This window comes from Canis lupus, chromosome 2 (assembly GCF_011100685.1).
Source record: "Canis lupus familiaris isolate Mischka breed German Shepherd chromosome 2, alternate assembly UU_Cfam_GSD_1.0, whole genome shotgun sequence".
In the NCBI taxonomy this organism is placed as follows: domain Eukaryota; kingdom Metazoa; phylum Chordata; class Mammalia; order Carnivora; family Canidae; genus Canis; species Canis lupus.
In genome coordinates this window covers 29,494,345-29,516,100 of record NC_049223.1, presented here as the reverse complement: position 1 = coordinate 29,516,100, position 21,756 = coordinate 29,494,345, and the positions used below count along the sequence as shown (strand labels likewise).

The following is a 21,756-nucleotide window of genomic DNA, read 5'->3' as shown; positions in this document are numbered from 1 at the left end:
TTTGTAAGTTGGTTCATTCCTATGAGCATTATTTTAATCAACTAACACCTCTTCTCCCTCCTCTCCTCCTCTGTTAACAAACTAAAGTAATATCTCTTCATTCTAAATTAATACATTTAAAGTATTAAGTGCTTATTTTACTTTTTATGAACATCACCATTTTCCATTTCTTGAACAGTTTAATTGTGTCCATAAGATCAGAGCATTTAGCCATTGCAGACTGCTGTGTACCCTGGTAACCATTATCTAGGCTTTAGTTTCACAGGTAAGTGTATATTGAATGTTGAGTACCAGTTCTAGGTTTTTGGTTTTCTGAAATTCATTCCCTAGCAAAGGGGTCAGCAAACTGTAGCCCACAAACCATTTCTGATCTGCTCATTGACTGACATGTATTGTTAACGGCTGCTTTTAAAAACACTACAGTGGCAGAGGTTGAGTAGCAGTGACAGAGACCATCTGACCTATAGAGACTGAAATATTTACTATTTGGCCTTTTATAGAGAGTTTGCTGACCCCTCCTCTAGACTTGAGTAAAATTCAGAGGACTTGTTTGTTAATGAGGACAGTATTATGTGAGTTACCGAATGTTCATGTTGGTTGATTTGCAGTCACTGTACTTGAAGGGTTTGAATGGATGAAATCCATGGCTCACATTTTCTTTCCTTGATAATTAAATATTTTACTCCATTAATTTCTGCATAAAATGCTACTGTTGAAAAGTTACTATAAATACATATTTTTGAGTCATCTTTTATTTTAGGAACATTTTTTTCCTCATAGTTTTTGTCATTTTTTTCTATTCCATTGTTTTCTGTCCTCTCCCTGCCTTTTATACTTGGATTGGATTTTTTTTCTTTTATATTTATCACTAAAAATATTTTTTATCTGCTCATATCTTTTTTATTTTTATTTTTATTATTTTTAGTAGGCTCCATGCCCATCATGGAGAGCAACATGCGGGGCTTGAACTCCTCATGACCATGACCTGAGCTGAGATCAAGAGTCAGATGCTTTGCTGACTGAACCACCCAGGCTGTCTTTAAATTTGTCTTCCCTTTTGTCTTCTTTTTCTCTTAATGCAGTAGATAGATTTTCTTTATTCTGAAATAATTTTTCTTCTATTTTTAATTGTTTTTGAGTCTGTCACCTCATTACAAATCTTGCTTTCTCTGCCCATCTAATTTCTGAGTTTTGTGTTCTTCCATAGCTTCTATAATTTTTTTAATTTATGTTATAGAGATATTATTCTACTTCACATTTTCTGCATCTTTATAATACTTTTAAAAGGGATTCATGGGGACGCCTGAGTGGCTCAGCAGTTGAGTGTCTGCCTTCGGCTCAGGAAGTGATCCTAGGGTCCTGGGATTGAGTCCTGCATCAGGCTCCCCATAGGAAACTTGCTTCTCCTTCTGCCTGTGTCTCTGCCTCTCTCTCTCTATCTCTCTCTCTCTCTCTCTGTCTCTCATGAATAAATAAATAAAATCTTAAATAAATAAATAGGATTCATGATTCTTTTCTGTTGCTCTTTTTTTTTTTTTTTGAAGTGGAATAAGTTTTCCTGTCTTAAAGGTGAGAGGAGTGAGCCCTTTTACCCTGTCTTCACCTTCATTGCTCCAGAGCTCCCTCTTCTGTTGTCTGCACAAAGTGGTTTTTAACAGTACAGCCTCAGGCTTTCTGAGATCTTTTTCTTTTCTGCTCTTTTTTATCTGGGCTTTTTTTTTTTTTCTTTCTTTGCTTCTGTTGCTCTGTTCCACTCAATTTGGATCTACTCCTAGTATTTTTTTCAAAGTAGTGTTATCTTCAAGAGTTTAAGTGCCGCAGACTGCTTAACCTTTATAGCACTGCAGGATCTTTGCTCAGCCCAAGAATTTGATCTTGGGGTCCTTCCCAGGTTAGACTACTGTCCGCAGACTAGCATGCTCGTGAGGGGTTCCCTGTCCTCAGTGCTCTCAGAGAAGCCCAGTTGCCTTCCCTTTGATAACCCTGTAGGTCTCCTAGCTGTCCTATTTGTCACTGCCTGGCCAAGAAAAGGTTTGGGGGGAAATACTGTGTCTTCATTTTGTTGTAGATTGAGTTTCCTGTTTTGCTAGGTTAGTTGCTCTAGCTGCCTTTTTTTTTTTTTTTTAACTTTAAAGAGTGAAGACCTGTCAAAGACTTAATTAACATAATAATGAGTGAACCAACAGAATGGTAAAGCTAATCAAACGACTATAGGAAACACTGAAGTATTCTAATTACTGAAAGAAGGAAAGAATGGTGAAGGGGGGCCTGGGTGGCTCAGTCTGTTGGGTGTCTGACTTCTTCTGGCTGGAGTTGTGATCTCAGGGCCCTGGGATGGAGCCCCACGAGGGGCTCTGCGCTCAGCCTGGAGTTTGCTTCTCTTTCTCCCTCTGCCCCTCCACTCATGCTCTCTGTCTCTCTCTAAACTAATTAAAATATTTTTTAATAAAAGAAAGAATGATGGAATAAGATTGCTGAATTAGATGGAAAACAGATTAATGTCCTCATCTGTAGCTCTACCTGCAAAATGTATTTGCACTGTTTTCAGCTTTCTGCAGTTTAATATTTGCCGTTACAGAGTCACAAAACCTGATCAATAACAGTGAGTCAGAGAAGATGCACATCCTAGAAGATGAAATCATCCACTGAGAGGACGTGGGGACACCCTTTATGTCTGATTTCAAGTTTTGATTTTCCTCTATTGCTAATTGTTAATATTACCACTTTTCTAATTCTGATTTATACTCTTTAATAGCTAATATTGGAATATTACAGTTTTTTATGAGCATGTTTTTCTACCAGGCTTTTCTTTTTTGTCGGGATATTATTTTTTCCCTTATACCTTTTTTCTTCATGAAAATTTCATAGAGATGTGACTGTGATTCTTTTCTATTGGTCATTACCACAGGAAAATGGCCTTAGAAAGGAGGAGTGCGTCAGTAGAGCTTTTCTAGCTTCATGACTCTAAAGCTTCCTCTTCTGTTGACTTTAACAAATGGTAGATATAGATAGACTTTGAGCTCTCCAGGACCTGTTTCCCTCCTCAACTTTATTCAGAACTCTTTCCTGTGTATCTGTCACTTCTATTCCTCTTGACTTGAATCTATTCCCAGAACTTGCGCCACAGTGTAGGGCTTTGTCCCGGAAGGGAGCTTTGAAAGTTTCTAAGCTCATGTGTTCCAGCCTTGAACCCTTTACTGCTACACTTGAGGAGATAAAACCCTTCCCGGTTTCAATTACTGTGCTCTCTGAAGCTGCAGCCAGTAGCTGTCATGGTTTCAGGATTCCTCTCTACTCAGACCTGGCAGATATTTTATTTTTCTCTGCTTTCTCTTCTGATACCATATAAATCTTATAGTTAGTTGTTGGTAGTTTATCCATATTAACTTGTATTTTGGAGTTAATGGAGATATGTACCTTGTTACATATCTATTCATAATAACCTTTGGGTTTTGGCCTAGCTGTCCTTGTTCTGAAGGATTTGGAAAAATTGTAAAACTATGTCTCTGCCACCACCTTAAGCCAGAATTATGCCTTCTGTATCTTATTCCCAATGGTGAAAGGCAAATTTAGCGTTCTTCTGAACCTAATATAATTTGATCACATATTATTGACATTGAATTTACAGGAATTATTTAAATTGCTATAATTCTTAGGGTCATATGTTATGAACTGATACCAATATTCATCAACTAGCCAAAAGATAAGCTTTTTATTGTCTTTGAAAATTTATCAAGTTTGGGGCAATGATTATACATTTGCATGTACTGTTACTAGCTTCTTCAAATTGTGGAGTTATCTTCAAGAAAGAAATCCTTATAAAAATTTGGTGACATTAACCAGACTCACTTGCATGCCATGATATAATCTCCATTTCTTCTAAACCTAAGTAATCATATACAACTGTGATAAGAAAAGAATGAATTTGAAATAATAATTTATTGAATATCATCTTTGTATACTCAAAACTTCACTAGGGTCAGCTCTAAATTCTTTCTTTTTTCTTTTCTTTCTTTCTTTTTTTTTTTTTTGATTCCACAAATATTTTATGGAGCACCCATAGTGTTCCAGGTCCTATACTTAGTTTCCAACCAGGACAAAATCATGCCTGCATAGATTACAGAAGTATGATAGTGTTCTTAAAAAGAGGAATTGGAGGGAGAAATAGAAGATTTGGGGAGGTTTTGATTTGGAGTTGAGTTTTTATGAAAGTGAATATGAACTGGGAAAAACCAGACACCCCAGTTGGGGGCGTCTACAATGGAGATTATCATTGGATTGGAGAAAAACCAGACACCCCAGTTGGGGGCGTGTACAATGGAGATAGTCATTGGATTGGAGCATGTCAAGAATTAAAATGAGTTAAGTGTAAGGAATAATAAACATATTATTTGGAAAGAGTCAAATATATGAGGAAGAACTAAGAAATGAAGTAGTACAGAGGCCTAATTGGCCACTCAGTTTGGAGGCTGAAGAGTTTATCAATCTATGAAAATGAGCAGAAAGGACATTCTGGATTCTTGAACTGATTTTCTGTGGTTACAGTCCTTCCATCTCTGTAGAAAGTACTGGTTAGTGAGGGCCTGGTACAGAGTCTGGAAGCCTGGAATGAGACTGATGGCTGTGGAAATGAAAAAAGCATTCCTAATGTTTCATCTTCATCAATTTTTTTCTTCTTACTTAATTATCTTTCTTTGGAGAGTTCATTCACTCGCCAGATTCAGCTGTCTGTAATTGATGACTCCCTAATCTGAATCTCTAAGCTAGATCACAGTCCTGATTTTCAGACCCTTTATCCAGTTGCTTCTAGAGATACAGCCTTGTAACTGGCCTCCCTGCCTATAGCCTCTTTATGATGCTGTATTGATTTTCTTGGGTCTGTTTTTTTTGTTTTGTTTTTTGTTTTTTTAAGAGAGAGCGAGCTAGAAAGTGAGCATGCGCGTGCATGCAAGTTGGGGAGGGGCAGAGGAAGGGAGAGAGAATCAGAGAGAATCTCAAGAGGACTCCTCCATGCCCAGGGTGGAGCCCAACATGTGCTCATTCTCATGACCGGAGCTGAAAACAGGAGTCGGGAAGCCTGACCAACTGAGCCACCCAGGTGCTCCTCTTTGCTCCTCTTTGGTCTGTTCGGTACCTTGCTTAAATTGTTTCAGTAGCTACTCATTGCTTTAAAGATAAAACCCAGATATTACTTAACAGGTAATCCCCATTGTATGAGCTTCCTGCAGCATCTCTTCAAAATCTCTCTTCTTATCATACTCCCTGTTTCCTTTCCCTTCTACATCCTTATTTTCTTTGCCTGAAGAATGCCTCCCTATCCCCACTCAGGCATTATATCCAGGAACCCTTCCCAGAGTCTTACACCTCTGCTGTATCCCACCCCCACGAACCTGGGCTGGTTACTTTTCCCATTAGCCCTCTAGGTAGGGAAAATTGAATAGAGAAGGAACAAATTAGGATTTCATGAGGAGGAAGGAGGTCAGCATTGAAGTTCTGATGATCACAGTAGCATTAAGCTATATTTATAGCTTGAAAATAACAACTCAACTCTGACTGCAGGTCAGAGTCACCTGAGAGTTTTTAGAGGAGGAAATGTATGGCTAGGTCCTATCCCGGACTGTGTAAATGTGAGGAGATGGCGGAATAAGGATGGGTGCCCTTGGGACCTAGGAACATCTGGTTGTTGGTTTCTTTTAAGATTTTTATTTATTTATTCATGAGAGACACGGAGAGAGAGAGAGGCAGAGATACAGGCAGAGGGAGAAGCAGGCTGCATGCAAGGAGCCTGATGTGGGACTTGAACCTGGGAATCCGGGATCACGCCCTGAGCCAAAGGCAAGCATTCAACCGCTGAGCCACCCAGGTGTCCCTTGGGTTTTGTTTTTGTTGTTAAAGTTGTTGTGGTGATTCTTAAGTATAGCCAGGGTTAGAAAACCATTAAGTTAGAATGTGACATTCTTAAGGTTGTCCTTCTCCCCCAAAACACACCGTGAAACAGATACACTGCCAACTCTCCCAGCCCTGTTTTGGTTTTGCGTGGCCTTTCATCTAAATACAACAGTGATTATGTAATATACTAATCACTTTGTATGGTCTTTTGAGGACTGCTGCTTCCAGCCATTGCTTCATTTACCTCTACTTCAGTCACCTAGCCCCATGGCCTGACACATAATAGGTGCTCAGTAAATATTTAATGAATGAACAGATAATATAGGTTAAATGAATCCAATAAGACTTTGGACTTAGGTAAACATGTAATATGAGCATTGTTACATGTTTTGATTTTGGATATCTTACATTAGGAATGTAATACTGATGTTAAGAATTTGTCATGTAGGGGATCTTTGGCTATTTTGTTGCGAAGTTGTGGTTGCTTAATCAAATTTGTCTCTAAATTTTAGCACTCTGTTTTATCAGGTTGCCTCACCATTATATTACATATAAAATTATTCATTTTAAAAGGAACAAAGTATTTGTTTTTCAAAGGTGTTTCTCAGCTGTGTTGTTAGCAACCATAACCTTGCCCTTTTCTTCTGATAGTAAAGAGTCCAAAGTGACTTTTTACAAATAATACCAGGATGAGTAATACTGAGTCATATTTTTATGGCTAAAGTTTTTTAGCTCTGATAGTCATGAACAAAAAACAAACCAGAACTCTTCAAAGGAAATGATTATATATATATATAAATAGTTCATTCTTTTTCAGAATGTTCAGATTTAGGGATTTCACTTTCTGATTAAATAGTATATTAAAGGGTTATACTTTGAGTATTTGTATACTGTAACTTTTAGATTAAACATAATGAGTTATATATATTATTCCTAATAAATGATTTTAAAAACATTTGTGATTGTTTAGAATTATAATACTCTTTTGTCAGTTCCTGGCTTAATAAAATCTCACTTTTGACAAACCCACCTCTTAGAACCATGACAGGTAATTGGTGATTTTTCTGAGGCACAGATTTGAATAATTTGAAGCTCGCTGGCATGCTAAAACTAGTGGCTTATTATATTTTTTAAAGATTTATTTAGAGAGAGCAGGGGGAGGGGCAGAGGGAGAAAGAGTCTTCACACAGTCTCTGTACTGAGCAGAGAGCCTGATGCAGGGCTGGTTCTCACCAACCCAGAGATCAAGACCTGAGCTGAAACTAAGAGTTGGAGGCTTAACCCACTGTGTCACCCAGGAGCCCCTAGTGGCTTATCTTATGAATAAGGCTAACTTACTGCTCCCCCTTCTTCCATTTTGATGTAACTTATGGTCTCTGCTGGTTGCCCTGTAAGATAATATAATAAAATATTATTTCTGTGGGACACAGGTCCAGAAAATGAAGCCAACTGCTGGCACAAGTAATGAAAGTTAAGAGGAACAGAGGATAGATACAAGACAATGGTTCTTCTTAGCCAAAAACATAAAAGTTAAACATAAAACAATTACTCCTGATAATGCTCTAAGAAGCCACTGAAGTATCCAGAGTTATTTATCCTTATGCTTAATCATTCCTAGACCTCTGTGAATCATTCCTAGACTATGTGCATTTAAATGCTTGTATCTACTTTTCAGTTATAAAAGTAATACAAGAATGTATTGTCCTTGTTCAAAATTAAATATTTTTTTTTAAGTTTCCTTGTATCACCTTCATCCTGTGAAGTAGCCAGTTACTATTTGATGTGTTCCAGGTTCCTTTCTGTTTATTTAAGTACTTTCACGCAATGTATATAATGGTTACCTATATATGATCTTACTATACATGTGTTATAGCTTGCTTTTTTCTCTTTATGTCTTATCAATACCATATAAAGCTACCTTATTCTTTGGTTGCCATATTCCTGTTCCATAGTATAAAGTACCATAATTTATTTAACCAGTCCTTAAAGAATGGCCCTTTAATATCTTTTCCATTTTTTTCACTTTAAAAATAATGCTGCAGAGGTGCTTGGGTGGCTCAGTCAGTTAAGCACCTACCTTCAGCTCAGGTCGTGATCCCAGTGTGCTGGGATCAAGCCACACAGGAGGCTCCCTTCTCCGCGAGGAGCGTGCATCTCTTCTCCCTCTACTGCTCTCCCTGCTTGTGCTTGCGCTCTCTGTTAAATAAATAAAAAATAAAATCTTTAAAAAAAATTTAAAAATAATGCCACAGTGTGTCTTCTTGTATACAGAGGAACCATTGTTGTGTCTCTAATACAGATATCGAGGTAGAAATGCTGGGTTACAAGTTTCAATTTTGATAATATTGTTCACTTGCCTTCCAGTAGTTTGACAAATTTATACGTCTTCATCAGTTTATGAAAACATATCTCTGCATTCTTCTCAACCCTGAATGTTTTTAATGTTTTAAATTTTTGCCACTGTTGTGATAGACAACCGGACAGAAAGTTAATAAGGGAATAGAAGACTTGAACACCACCGTAAACCAATTGGACCTGACATCTATAGAACACTATCCAAAACGAGCAGAATATACATTTTTCTCAAGTGCATGTAGAACATTCTCCAAGATAGACCATATAAAGCCTTAATCAATTGGAAAAGATTGAAATTACAAAATTGCATTGTGATTACAAAAATAAAATATTTTTGTAATCACAATGGAATGAAACTAGAAATAATAGAAGGAAAATTTTAGCACTATCTCGTATCAGATTACCTTACTACTATATTATGTATAATAATGTATGTGAAAAATTCACAACTATGTAGAAATTAAACAACACAGTATTGGACAACCAGTGGGTCAAAGAAAAAAAATCACAAAGAAAATCAGAAAATACTTTAAGACAAATGGAAATGAAGACATAACAAAACATACCAAACTAGTGGGATGCGGCAAAAGCAGTGCTAAGAGGGAAATTTATAGCTCTAAACTCTTATATTAAAAAGGAAGAAAGATCTTGGGGCACTTGAATGGCTCAGTTGGTTAAGTGTCCAACTCTTGATTTTGGCTCAGTCATGAGGGTTGTGAGATCAAGACCCACACTGGGTTCTACTCTGGACTTGGAGCCTGCTTAACTTTCTCTCTCTCCCTTTCCCCCAAACCCCTGCTTGCGTGCATGCACTCTCTTTCTCTCTCTCAAAAAAAAGATCTCAAATGAGCAACCTATTTTCACACTTTAAGGAACTAGAAAAAGATGAACAAGCTAAACTCAAAGCTAGCAGGAGGAGGGAAAAAGTAAAGATTTGATGGGCATTAAATTAAAAAGGGAATAGAACAACAATAGAGAAAAATCAATGAAACTAAAATATGGTTCTTTGAAAAGATAAAACCAACAAATCTTTAGGTAAATTGACCTAAAGAAATGAAATGAAATAAATGAAAATGAAATGAAAATAAAGACATCACTACCAATTTGCAGAAATAAAAAGGGTTATGAGAGAGAACTGTGAACAATTTTATGCTAACAGATTGTATGACCTAGATGAGGAGGACAGATTCCTAGAAACCTACCAAGACTGAATCATGGAGACAATCTGAATAGACCTATAACTATTAAAGAGATTGAATAAGTAATCAAAACACCTCCCAAAAAAGAAAAGCCATGGACCAGATGACTTCATTGGTGAATTCTACCCAACATTTAAAGTAGAATTAACACCAGTCCTTCTCAGATTCTTCCAAAAAATTGAAGAGGCCAACAATACCCTGATACCAAAGCCAAAGATACTACAGGAAAACTATAGACCAATATCCTTTATTCCCTTATAAGTTTTGATGCAGAAGTCTTCCAGAAGATACTTGCAAAGTGGATTCAGCATGATAATAGGATTATACACTGAGACCAACTGAGATTGATTCCCAGGATGCAAGGATGGTTCAATAAATGAAAACCAATGTAATAACCCTACATTAACAGAATTCAGGACTAGAAAACCTCATGATCGTTTCAATTGATGCAGAAAAAAACATAAGACAAAATCCAGCACTCTTTTGTGATTAAAAAAAAAATAGCCAACAAACTAGGAATAGAAAGAAACTTCCTCATGGATAAACAAGATGTGATACATACATCCAATGGAATATTCAACTTTAAAGAGGAATTGATTACATGCTACAACACAGATGAACCCTGAAAACATTATGTTAAACAAAATAAACCAGACACAAAAGGACAAGTGTTGTATGAGTTTGTTTATATGAAGTACCTAGAATAGTCCAATTCATAGAAGCAGAACAGAATAGTGGTTACCAGAGGCACAGTAATGTGTATAGGGTTTCTGTTTGGGAAGGAAGATGGTGGTAGTGATGGTTGCACAATGGTGTGAGTGCACTTAATCCTTCTGAGCCCTACTTACTGTACTTTACCCTTCAAAATGGTTAAAGTGGGGGGTGCCTGACAGGCCTATTTGGTTAAGCATCTGCCTTAGGCTCAGGTCATGATGGGGGAGGGAGTACCTGCTCAGCAGGGAGTCTGCATCTCCTCCTTGTTCTGTACCTCCCCCCACTCATGTTCTCTCGCTCACTCTCAAATAAATAAAATATTCAAAAATAGTTAAAATTGTAAATTTTATGTGTATTTCATCACAGCTTGTAGGGTTTGGGTTGGTTTTTTTTTTTTTTTTGTCTCTTGTTTTTATCTTTTGATAGGATCATTTATTTAATATTTTTCATTAATTTTTTTGTTAATCCTGTTTGGCATATTTTGGACCTTCTAATTGCAAAGAATTACATACATTTGTTTTTAGAAATGCCTTGTAAAATTTTTTGTTTTCAGATTATTTTCATCCTCTTACTCTGGTTGTAGCTTTTAGAACTCAGGAAGAATCCAGAAAATCTGGAATTATTTTATGTTTACTAACTCTTTTTTTCTTTCCATCTCTTTAATCTTGTATGCTATTCCCCAACTTCATTTTCTAGCTTGCTAATTCCTCATTAGTGTCTATTCTGCTAGTTAGCCTATTTACATTTCTATTTTGGTAATAAATAAAATTTTGACAATTTTATTTCCAAGATCTCTAATTTTTTGTTTTCCCATAATAGTCTTTATTTTCATTAATGTACTTCCCTCTATTACCTTTCTGAGAATACTACTTCTATTTCTTTTAACATCTCCCTCTATTTGCTTTGTTAACTAATATAAAATAAACCATTAACCAAATGAAATTATGCTAGGGCCAGTAAAGATTGTTTAGAAGTTGCAAAGTTTTGGACTCAACCCACGTGTGTAACTATTAGTGTGACCTTGTACAAATTGTATAACCATTTCTGTTTTCTGTATTTATGATAAAATTTTAATCTCAAATTTGATTCATAGCTCTTTTTATCCACTCCTCAGCATATTTGGTCTTCATTCATTCATTCTTGTATTACTGAGCTCCTTCTGTGTGCTAGACACTCAGAGAACAAAATATAGTCTTCGCCCTCATGAAGTGGAGGCATATCTGTCTCCAGATTGTATCTGTCTGCAAACCTAGAAATTTGTAGAAGAGATTTGTATTCTGTTTATTGCATGCATCTCCTTCCCACCTTTTTGAGACCCAGATTCCTCCAAGGGTGAAAGGAGAAATAGGAAAGAGTCTCTTTACCTTACTGGATGAGATTACAATCCTTTCGGTGTTGGTTTGTAACTTCTGTTCTATCTCATCCTCTATGGGATCAGCGAGAATGAGTAATGGCTCCACCAAATCCTGCTAATGAGGGATCCATTCCTGTCAAACTCCTCAAGGTAGTGATGATAGTTTATTGCAAGATGAGCCATGTCTTTTGGATGTCCTCTAGCAAGTAGCATACCATGTACCCTTCAGTACGTGCTGTTGTTTGCCCACCCGGGTGCAGCCACCCCAGCAAGACTATGCCCTCAATCTCACCTCTGCTCTTTGTACTAGAGGAACCAGACATTCATGTGGGCTCAGTGCCATGTTGGCTCTCTCTCCTCTTGAAAGTCCCTAAGGGAAGGAAAGCTTGGAGAGAAGAGAGAACAGTTTCTTTCCAGGCAAACTATAGGCCCCACACCAACAGTTTTATTTCTGAGTCCTTTTCTGCTGAATTGGAGATGGCTACTGTGGGCATGAATGGTTCATTCTCTGATCAGATGCTCATGAGTAAGTCTTGCAGGAAAGCTGTAATTGAAAGACATTTTCCTCCTCCTCTTCCACCACCCAAAATAGGTTTGTCTCACCCTGAGCTAGTGGCTGGTGCCACTTGCTCATAACTCATTGAACTAGAAATATGGGTGTCTTGGGGCTCCTGGGTGACTGAGTAGGTTAAGTGTCTGTCTGCCTTCGGCTCAGGTCATGATCTTCGGGTCCTGGGATCAAGGCTCACATCAGGCTCTCTGCTCAGCAGGTCAGCTTCTCCCTCTCCCTCTGCCCCTGCCTACCCCCCTTGTGTGTGTTCTCTCTCTCTCTCTCTTAAATAAATCTAAAAAAATAATAATAATAATGGGACACCTGGGTGGCTCAGCGGTTGGGCGCCTGCCTTTGGCTCAGGTTGTGATCCCAGGATCCGGGATCGAGTCTCACATCGGGCTCCCTGTGAGGAGCCTGCTTCTCCCTCTGCCTGTGTCTCTGCCTCTCTCTCAGTCTGTGTCTCTCATATAAACGAATCTTTAAAAAAAAAAAAATACGGGGGTCTTAGTCTACGTTTCCCCCAGAAAGTAGAACATGAGATGAGGCTTTTATGTAGATTTTTTATTTGGGGGACATAAGGGACTGGGAAAATGAGGAAAAGTAAGTTCCAGGGCGATTTGTTGGTTTGGCAGCTAGGCCTCTGAGGAGTCACATAGAGCATCCTCACAGGCAGAGAAGAAACAGTTCATCTGTTGGTCCAGGTTCCCTGTAGGATATATGCACCCTAGTATTTTTGTAGGTTGTATATTCATAAAGCATTCAAGAAGCCCTGGAGCAGAAAGATTGATTTGTAGTACAACTAATCAAAGGGTAGGGTTAGGGAATGTGAGGAGGAGGAGGAGGAGGATACAAATGCTGTTTGATTGTGTACACTCTGTACTGTGGAGATGTGCTCATAGACTCCTTTAAATCCCGTCTGTCACAGAGGCTTCTAGGTAGTGGCCAGCTACCAACTCTGCAACAAGCAGATACAGAGCAACAAGCTACAGTGTCTGCTGCTACACAAATCCCTAAATGATGAGCATCTTACTCCTCCACTACTGTGATAGCGTTCCTTCACCCTTGGCCAGCACTTCAGAGTCTGAGTTGCCTGCTCCACCTTCATCCTTGAGGGGTCTGACCTCCTAGTTTGCCTTTTTTGAGCCTTGGTGGCTACAGAGCAGGTTGTAACTGGGAAGCACCACATCTGGGAGTGATGATGAGAGGGATCAGTTCTACTTCCACCCCTTGATTCCTAGGACCAAGTATGATAGCTGTTGAGGACATAGCACCATATATAGGTTATTTCACAAGACCACATTCTGAAGGACAGTGTTCCAACACTGCAGAATTTTAACTGAGCTGCTGCAGTAGCTAAATCTTTAATAAACAATTACGTCATTCAGTTAAGGTGTCTACTTCTGGATAATGGGGAATATGGAGGAACCCATGGATCAAGTGATTATCTTTCCATTGCTGTAACTCCTTTGCTATAAAGTGGGTTCTGAAGTCTGACCCACTTGTTTAGGATCCCATGCAAGTAGAGCAGGCACTATACAAGCCCTTAGAGGATGGTGCTGGCAGGGGCCCTGAAGATAGACCAGGAAATTCAACGTCCAGTGGAGGTGTCCATTGCAGCAGGTGTGAACCACTGCCCACTCTTAGAAATAGGGTCTGATGTAATCAATTAGCTGCCAAGTCTGCCCAGAGAATGGGACTATCTGGCCAGATTTCTAGCTGCTGACAGGTTGGGCATTCATCAGTGGCAGTGGTTAAGTCAGTCTTGGTAAAAGAGGGCTCTGCTGGTGGACCTGCACATACCCTTCATACCCGTGCTACAGCCGCACTCTGTGGGCCTCTTCCATTAGCACTGTGATGGTTTAGGAGAGAGACTTGTTGATATGCACAGGATAAATCATTGTTTTTACCTGATGCTTCCAAGGTACTAGTACCTTTGTATTCTTGATAACAGGAGACAAAGATCCTCTCGCGTTGTGCACACTCCATAGGTCCATTTATATGCTGCTTTCCAAATTCTCAGCCTTGTTTTAATCTTGCTCCTTCCAAGCCCTGAGCAATTAGCCAAGCTATTCACTACTTCTCAGGAGCCTGTATATATCTGTATTTCCTGCCCTTTCTCCTGTATAAATTGGACAACTGCCTGTAGCTCTGCCTGCTGGAATTGTTTCCCTGTACCCTTCTCCTTCAAGATTATCCCTAAATGGCACTGCATTGCAGTAGGGAGTCTGTAGTAGTGCTTATAACAACAGATGAAGCTAATCTACCCAGGAACCAGGGGAAGTTTTTCTCCTCTATCAGTTGGTTATCAAGAACTCACCACCAACAACTGAAGGCTTGAAGGTGTAATATCAGTGTACTGGGACAGTTGGGGACATCTTTTTATGTGATTTACTTAGGCCTTTTGGTGTTGTTCAGGCCTAACTCCACATAGACCATTTCCATCATATAAATGATTGCCATTGTACCTGCCCAACCTCGTGACTTAGTAGGCTTGACCCTGTTCATTTTGGACAGCTCTGATTACATTAATCACATGATGTTCCATGGGCAGGTCCTCATTCTGTAATAGAGCTGCTAGCACATGAGCTGCTGCTCAAACAGCAAGTGATTTCCTGCCGTGGAAAAGCATAGCCTAGTTTCAGAACCCTAAGGACCTGCATTGCAATTCTTTTCCTGGCTTTGCCAGAGATATCACACAGCATCTTTGTCTACCATAGAGACCTCAGGCTTTATCAGATAGGCTGGGTCACATGGTTTGAGCAGCAGGACAGCTTGCACCACAGCCTAGACCTGCTACGGAGACTTCTTTTGCTCCAGATTCCATTCAAAGCATTTTAGGTTACTCCATTAATGGGTCAAAGCAAAACTTCCAGATACAGGTAAAGTCCTTCCTAGTGCTAGGGAATGCAAGGTACAACAACTTGTTCTTCACCTTGGAGGAGAGATCTCAGAAAGTCTCAGGCCATTGGACTGATTAAAACTCTTCTAATGTGAGAGCCCCAGGATTTTCACGGATTTTCATTTGACTTCCTAGGGTGTCCAGAATACTTGCCATCTCCTGCCCACCAAGTTCTGTTTGAACGATGTTGTCAGTTTACTAAACTAATATGTTCTGTGGATAGGAAGGTCCTTTAGGACTCTGACGGAAGAGAAAAGTTAATAGCCTCAGGACATGAAATAGAAACTTCTGTCCTTCCCATCATAAAAGCCAACTACTTTTGATCCTCCTCACTAATGTGAATTGGAAAGAACACACGGGCCAGATCAATAGCCATATTATCAAATGCCAGAGGATGTCTTGATCTGTTCCAATAAAAGATCTGCATCTTACCCAACAGCTGAGATTAAAGCTACCACTTCAGTTAAATTCACAGTAGTCCACTGTTGGCCATCGTGGTCCATCTCATTGTAGGAGCCCCATGAATTAATTGGATGAAAATGTACTGGAGACTGTCATTCCTGCCCACTGTAATTTTGGTGACTATCTCTGCATTTTCCCTTGGTGTGCAATATTGCTTCCATTCATCATCTTGACTCTGGGATAGGGGATAGAATTTCAGGGGCTCCCACTTGCCCCTTCTCACCGTAATGACACTGAGAACATTATGAAAGTTACCAGCTGCTTTTTCAAAGCCTTTGAAACAGTTAAGAGAAGACCACCAATTCTACAACCTTTGCAGTTCCGATAGGATGTTTTTCCTATGCCACAACTGCTCTGTGGGCCATTGCTTAACGCCATCTGTACCGATCAGCAACTATAGACCTCATTACCCTTTTTCCAGAATCTTGTTCTGTATGTCTAGTCTCTAGGGCCAGTATCAGTGTCAGTGTCCTAGCTGGATTCCTTTCAGAAATCAGCCTGAGACATTTTGAGATGTGGTTCCAGGGAATGGGGAATTGAAACAGAAGAAAGTAGCTAATACCAAGTGCCTGCATTTAAGCTGGTCACCACTGGGCAGCTGAGGCTCGTTTTTGCCAGAACCTCCTGAAGAGCCTTGTAAGATACATCACAGAATTGTCTTGTCGAAGGACTGAAGAGGGAGCACTTATCGACCAGCCCCGGTGCTCCATTAGTCAGTGGCTCACCTGTAGGATGTTAGTCTTACAGTCTCAGGCTTCCTGTGTAAATACTACACTCCCTTCAGGAAGCCCAAAGTGGGGAGCAAGAACTGCCGAGTACAGCTGGTTGCTGTAGCAACAATTGAAGTAAAAGTGGGCTGAGGAAATAGGCTGGGCACAGGACATAGTACCATTTGTCTTAAGGTTCGGGCCTTAGCTGAGTTTCAGGGACAAATGAGAAAAATCCCATTCGGCATCTTACTTTGCAAGTGTAAGTGATCTTACATTATCCTGGGTGTTACTTGCTATCCTCTGTACTTGAGATAAAAGTCACCACTAATAGCACCAATACCCCATTTTATTTGCTGTTTGTGTTATTGGAAAAAGAACTCTGGTTTTGCTAATACCAAGCTTCTTAGCCTCTCAGGTATTCTGTTTATAGTCTTTCCTTTTTTTTTTTTTTTTAAGGTTTTATTTATTTATTCGTGAGATGCAGAGAGAGAGGCAGAGACACAGGCAGACGAAGGAGCAGACTCCCTGCGGGGACCCCAATGCAGGACTCAGTACCAGGACCCCAGGATCACCCCCTGAGCAAAAGGCAGGCGCTCAACCACTGAGCCACCCAGGCACCCCTGTTTATAGTCTTTCTAATAGTAAAAGATCTCGATTGATCTTTTTCCAAACCAAGCTCTTAGTAAAGCTTGGAGACCATCAGGTTTTTAATCCAAATAATTTTGTAAAACTCAGATCCATAGGGCACCTGGGTGGCTCAGTCATTAAGTGTCTGCCTTTAGTTCAGGTTATGATCTCAGGGTTCTGGGATCCAACCACCCAGCTCCCTGCTCAGCAAGGAATCTGCTTCTCCATCTCCCACTTTCCATGCTCATTCTTGCTCTTGGCACAGAGCTCTCTCTCATAAATAAATAAAAATCTTTTAAAAGACTCTCAAATCTACATATAACTTTATTACCAACTTCTTTCATGTGCATCTAGTCCAAATGTAACTGCCTTTTTGTTGTTTTGTTTCAAAGATTTATTTATTTCCGGAGTGGGGGTGGGCAGAGAGAAACCAGACTCCTCACTGAGCCCCACAGAGCCTGTGGGACTGATCTAACAACCAGGAGATCCTGACCTGAGCCGAAACGGAGAAAAAAGTAGGTTGGCAATTGCATTTCACAGTATTACCTGCAGAGGGCAGCGGAGAGCTAAGAGTTTGTTTTCTCTTTCCCATACTAGGGCTTTCCTGGCCCAATCTCCAATTGCTTATTACTCCAGACAAAAGTAAATAAAAATAAATAGTATCCAGACCAAAAAAAAGTAATGATTATTCTTTAGCTCTAGTTTATCTAAATTCTAGAATTTTGATTTCATCTTAAAAGGAGGAAAAAAGGTTAAGTAGCCTTTCTCTATAGAAGGGAAGCAATGTTCCCTCTTTTTACCTTCTTCATATTTTAGGAAAGAAAGTATTGAGGGCTCCATACAAGCAGAAAAACAGAGGTTACAACTATAACTGGTCTTTGGAAACCCGTATTTTCACCAAAAACTGGTCTCTTACAGAGCTGCATTATTTCTAGAAAACTCAGTTTTTAAGTTTATAAATTTTAGATTTTTTACACAGAGAAAAGACACCCAATCTGTGCTTCAGTTATGTGATTAGTAATACGTACAAGTCATGCTTTAATAAGCTGGGAATAACATTAAACGATTGAAATAGGATCTCCTCTAAAATTGAAGCAGTTGGAACTATTTTATTATCTTTTTACTTACCTGCCTCATTATGAAAGACTATGAGGCAACTCATCTCTCAATTGTTTCATGATTTCCTTCTCTGCAAAGCATTCACGTTTATTTCACAAACACTAGCCTGAGACCAGGAGACCCAATTCCCTGAAGGAGGCCGGCATTGACCACGCATCAAGTGCACACTGAGCATGCTGCAGGCGGTGCTGTGCTGCCCATCTCAGCAGGAAGGTGTGCTGTGACGGGAGTCGGTAGACCAGACTCAGGCCTGTCCAGCTCCTAGTTAACTCTGCAATTTCGGACAAGTTTCTTAGACTATCTGAGGCCCAGCTCCTCCATTTGTAAAATGGTGCTAATTAATAACACAAACTTCATAAAGCTGGCCAAGCATGAAGCTCCGATCCTGGGGTAAGGACACAAATTTCCCTTTTCTTGTTTTACTGGTGCTCAGTTTCCTCCTAAGAAGATGGAGGAGGAGAAGGAAGACTAATGACCTCAAGGACCTTTTCAGCCTTGTGATTTTATGGAGCATTGTTAGCGTCGGAATCCTCTTAGGCTCATTACTCAGGGTGCTCATTGAACATCCTGTGTTCATTATTGCTTTTTTAGATGCTATCTACAGTTGCCTAAATTATATTTAGACCATACCCCTGAACACTCAAAAGGAAACGAAGATTTTAGGATTGGTGAGCTGGAATTTTTGTGCCATGACTATCACCATTAAACCCTATGTGGCTCCTGTAGGCTTTCAATTTTTATAAGACTTCTGTTTACCTCTTGGGTCCTCAACTACCAGGGAGAAATGACAGGAATCTCCCTCCTCATTATCTTGGCCTTACCTCTATCAGAACTAAATAGAAAAACAGTGAAAAGAGATGTCAGGTAACAGACCCATGAGGTCACACTGGCAGCTTCTTCCTACACTCCCTGAGTGTAAGGCCTGTATTCCCTTAGGAAGCTCAGTGGCCATCAACAACTGGCCTTACTTGCATCATTTTTGAACCAGTGAAACTAAACCAGACTCCTGGGTTGTAGCCTCACCTCTTTCTGAGGGCTTGAGCAGGTCAGTGTTTTTACCTGTAAGAACTGTTCTTACCTGCTATATAGTACTGTCTTCTGCACACAGCCACCCTTGAGGCCAACCATATCCATGAAATGTATGACCAGGTGTGGTCAGAATAGATCATGAGATCCAACCAGTCACCATTCTTATTTTTTTTTTTTTTTAAGTCTCCGAGCAAAAAGATGAATTGCCTTCATCTTGAATACAAAATACATTGGCATTTATAGAACAGCAGCATTGATGCTTCCTGTAAGGAGTTACTCTCTCCCACAAACCTTAGTAACTTGTTATAAATAGCCTGTGCCCCATATTTATTCTGCTCTATTCACTCTCCAGCCTCCTTAGTTTATCTTCTTTCTTGATTTCACTGAACTAGCACACTCCAGGTCCTCATTAAACTTAGAGTCACTCAAACCATGGGCCTTTTCTTACCCTTCTTAACCTTTCTGCTGTAAGCAATACCTTTTCTTCCTTTGGTATCTTGCTGTTTCTTTTCTGCTGACTTTTCCTTTTGCAAAAGTCTTTTTCCCTTGGCATCTCTCCAAAGTTAGATCCTTGTTCTTGTCCAGATTTTCTCTCCTAAGCATCTCATTCACTCCTAGCTTCCACTCTAGTCCCTGTGTATATGGCTCCCCAGTCTAAATCTGCCCTCTGGCCTCTTCCAGGTTCTTGTCCAGCATCTTCAAGTATTAGCTCAGGATTTTCAATTTTACGTTCTTCCACCACCTCAGTAGATCTAAAAATGAAACTCAGAATTCTCTTTCAGAGGTCATTCTTGCTTATTTCTTTATGTGTATTAACGGTAATCCCTCCTAACTTTAACATTGTAGGCATCTTTGACTTCTTGATGTGTTGGCCCTTGTACATATCCTTTTCCTTTCCCACGGTCCCTACCTCAGGCCAAGTTCTTGATACCTGATTGTGATTCTTGCACTGTATTTCCAGTCATCTTTCAAACCATCTGAAAGACCAGCTTATAACCTAACTTCCATTTGGAATCTCTCACCTGCTCAGTATAATCCTCTGCTCATCTATCTTACCCACAGTCCATGATCGCAATCTGTGAGTTTACTTCTTCATGCTCTTTTGGGAAAGCCTACCCTTTCCCCTTTCCCAGTCCCATTTCTCCTCAGAGGACTGCTAGAAGCCACTTCTCCTCCTGAACTCCTATGGCACTTATTAGCTAGCTGTATAACTTACTTGGAATTTTCAAGAGCTGCTTCTTATGAGTTAACTCTTTGTGTAGCCTACTTTTTACACAGTGGTTTATTAACACTTTAGGAGCAGATATGAAACCTATTTTTTATATCATCCACAGTACCTGGAATAAGGCCTTCTACATACACTTCTCAGATTTCTCTGATCCTAATAAATTCTGAGAACAGAATTTTTTTTTGCAAATTACTGACATCATTCATAGTAGTTAAGATAAAATCCTGCCTTTCAAAATAGAATACAGTATGTTCTGTTGAGGAAGAAAATCTGCTTTTTAGCAGGCCTACCAAACCAACATAAGTGGTGTTTTTCTAGAGAGGAAAGAATTTAGAGACTGTCACTAATGCATAACTTGGGCCAGTTACTTCACCTCCCTGAACCTCATTTCTCTACCTGTAAAGTACAAGACTTCTTACGGCGGCCTTTTGACTCTTTTAGGACTATATCAAGAGGAGTTATTCGGAAAAGAATCCTGTTATTAGAAATCACCTTTTTTGTGTATATGTTGTGAAACACCTCTTACACAGATACCAAGTTTTTAAAGCCTGTAAGTGTCCAGAGTGCTGCCTTTGCAATCCAAGGGAGGGCAGTTCTTCCCCCACAGCCGCGTGGTGGGGTGACCTCAGGTGGGCGGGCCCTCGCGGGGGTCGGTGCGCTGGCACTGAAAGCTCCTTGCCTAGTCGGGCTTCTCTTCGGTACATACACGCAGTTTTCTTACTTGGAGCCAAGCTGTCCACAACTGAGTTCGTCCCGAGTTGCTAGGGTTTGAAAGAAAACTGTCCCGGGGACTGAGTTCTAGAGTAGGTAACCTAGATAGGCAATTAGTTTCCCTTCCGGAATGCTTCTTAAGGGAGGAAGACCCCCTAAGGTTTCCTTGAGCCTGCTCGTCTCCAAGTAGAAATGCCAAACTTGGAAAGCTTTCTCCTGCAGGGCCAGCGGGAGCCTAGGTGTGCCGGGCTGTCGGTAGGCGCGGTCACGTGCCCGCAGGCCCCGCCCCCCGCAGGCCCCGCCCCCCGCAGGCCCCGCCCCCGCAGGCCCCGCGGGCTGGGTGGTTCTGGCTGCGGCCGCGGGAGTTGCAGTCGGCGGCGGCAGCGGCGGGAGCGGCGGGGCCGGCAGGGAACGGAGCGGCGGGGCCCATGGCCGCGGGGGGGCCGCGTGCAGGGAGGGGAGGTCTGCGCGCCGGCGGTGCGTCGCCGTAGGGCGGCTCGGCTCCCTTCCAGCTGACGGTCTGCAGGGGCGCGGGGGAAGCATGGTGGCTCATGACGAGGTCGGAGGTCTCCTGCCCATCAAGAGGACGATCCGGGTCCTGGATGTTAGTCATCCGTCCTTCCGAGAGCAAGAGGTAAGGCAGCCGCAGCCTTCGATGGCCCCGCGCTGGCCCGAGGTCTCGGCTTGTTCACGGTCGCCCCGAACCCCACTTTTGACGGAGCGTTGAAATAAATGCAGGACTCGGAGCCCTCTGCAGGTGAACGGCTCCGCGGTGGAGCTGTGGGAACCCTGCACGGGCAGGTTTGCCCGGAGCGACACTGATACGGACAGGGCAGGCTGAGTGTGTAGGCTGCTCCAGTTGGTTACGTTGGTCACGTCTCCCGTGCTTCGCACTTTGTTCTTCTTA

At 40.8% G+C, this 21,756-nt stretch overlaps 1 protein-coding gene across 2 annotated transcripts in view; it reads left to right on the top strand.

Annotated features, from left to right (window-relative positions):
- NET1 (neuroepithelial cell transforming 1) overlaps positions 1-21,756 on the top strand; it is a 62,364-nt gene that overhangs the window by 27,533 nt on the left and 13,075 nt on the right. The window contains exon 1 of one of the 2 annotated variants that reach the window (XM_038530207.1): positions 21,241-21,483. The exons of the other annotated variant lie outside the window; for it this stretch is intronic. Within the exon in view, the coding sequence (XP_038386135.1) occupies positions 21,391-21,483 (93 nt within the window). The 5' untranslated portion in view covers positions 21,241-21,390. Of the gene's footprint in view, positions 1-21,240; positions 21,484-21,756 lie in introns of those variants that run through there. 2 annotated transcript variants of the gene reach the window in all.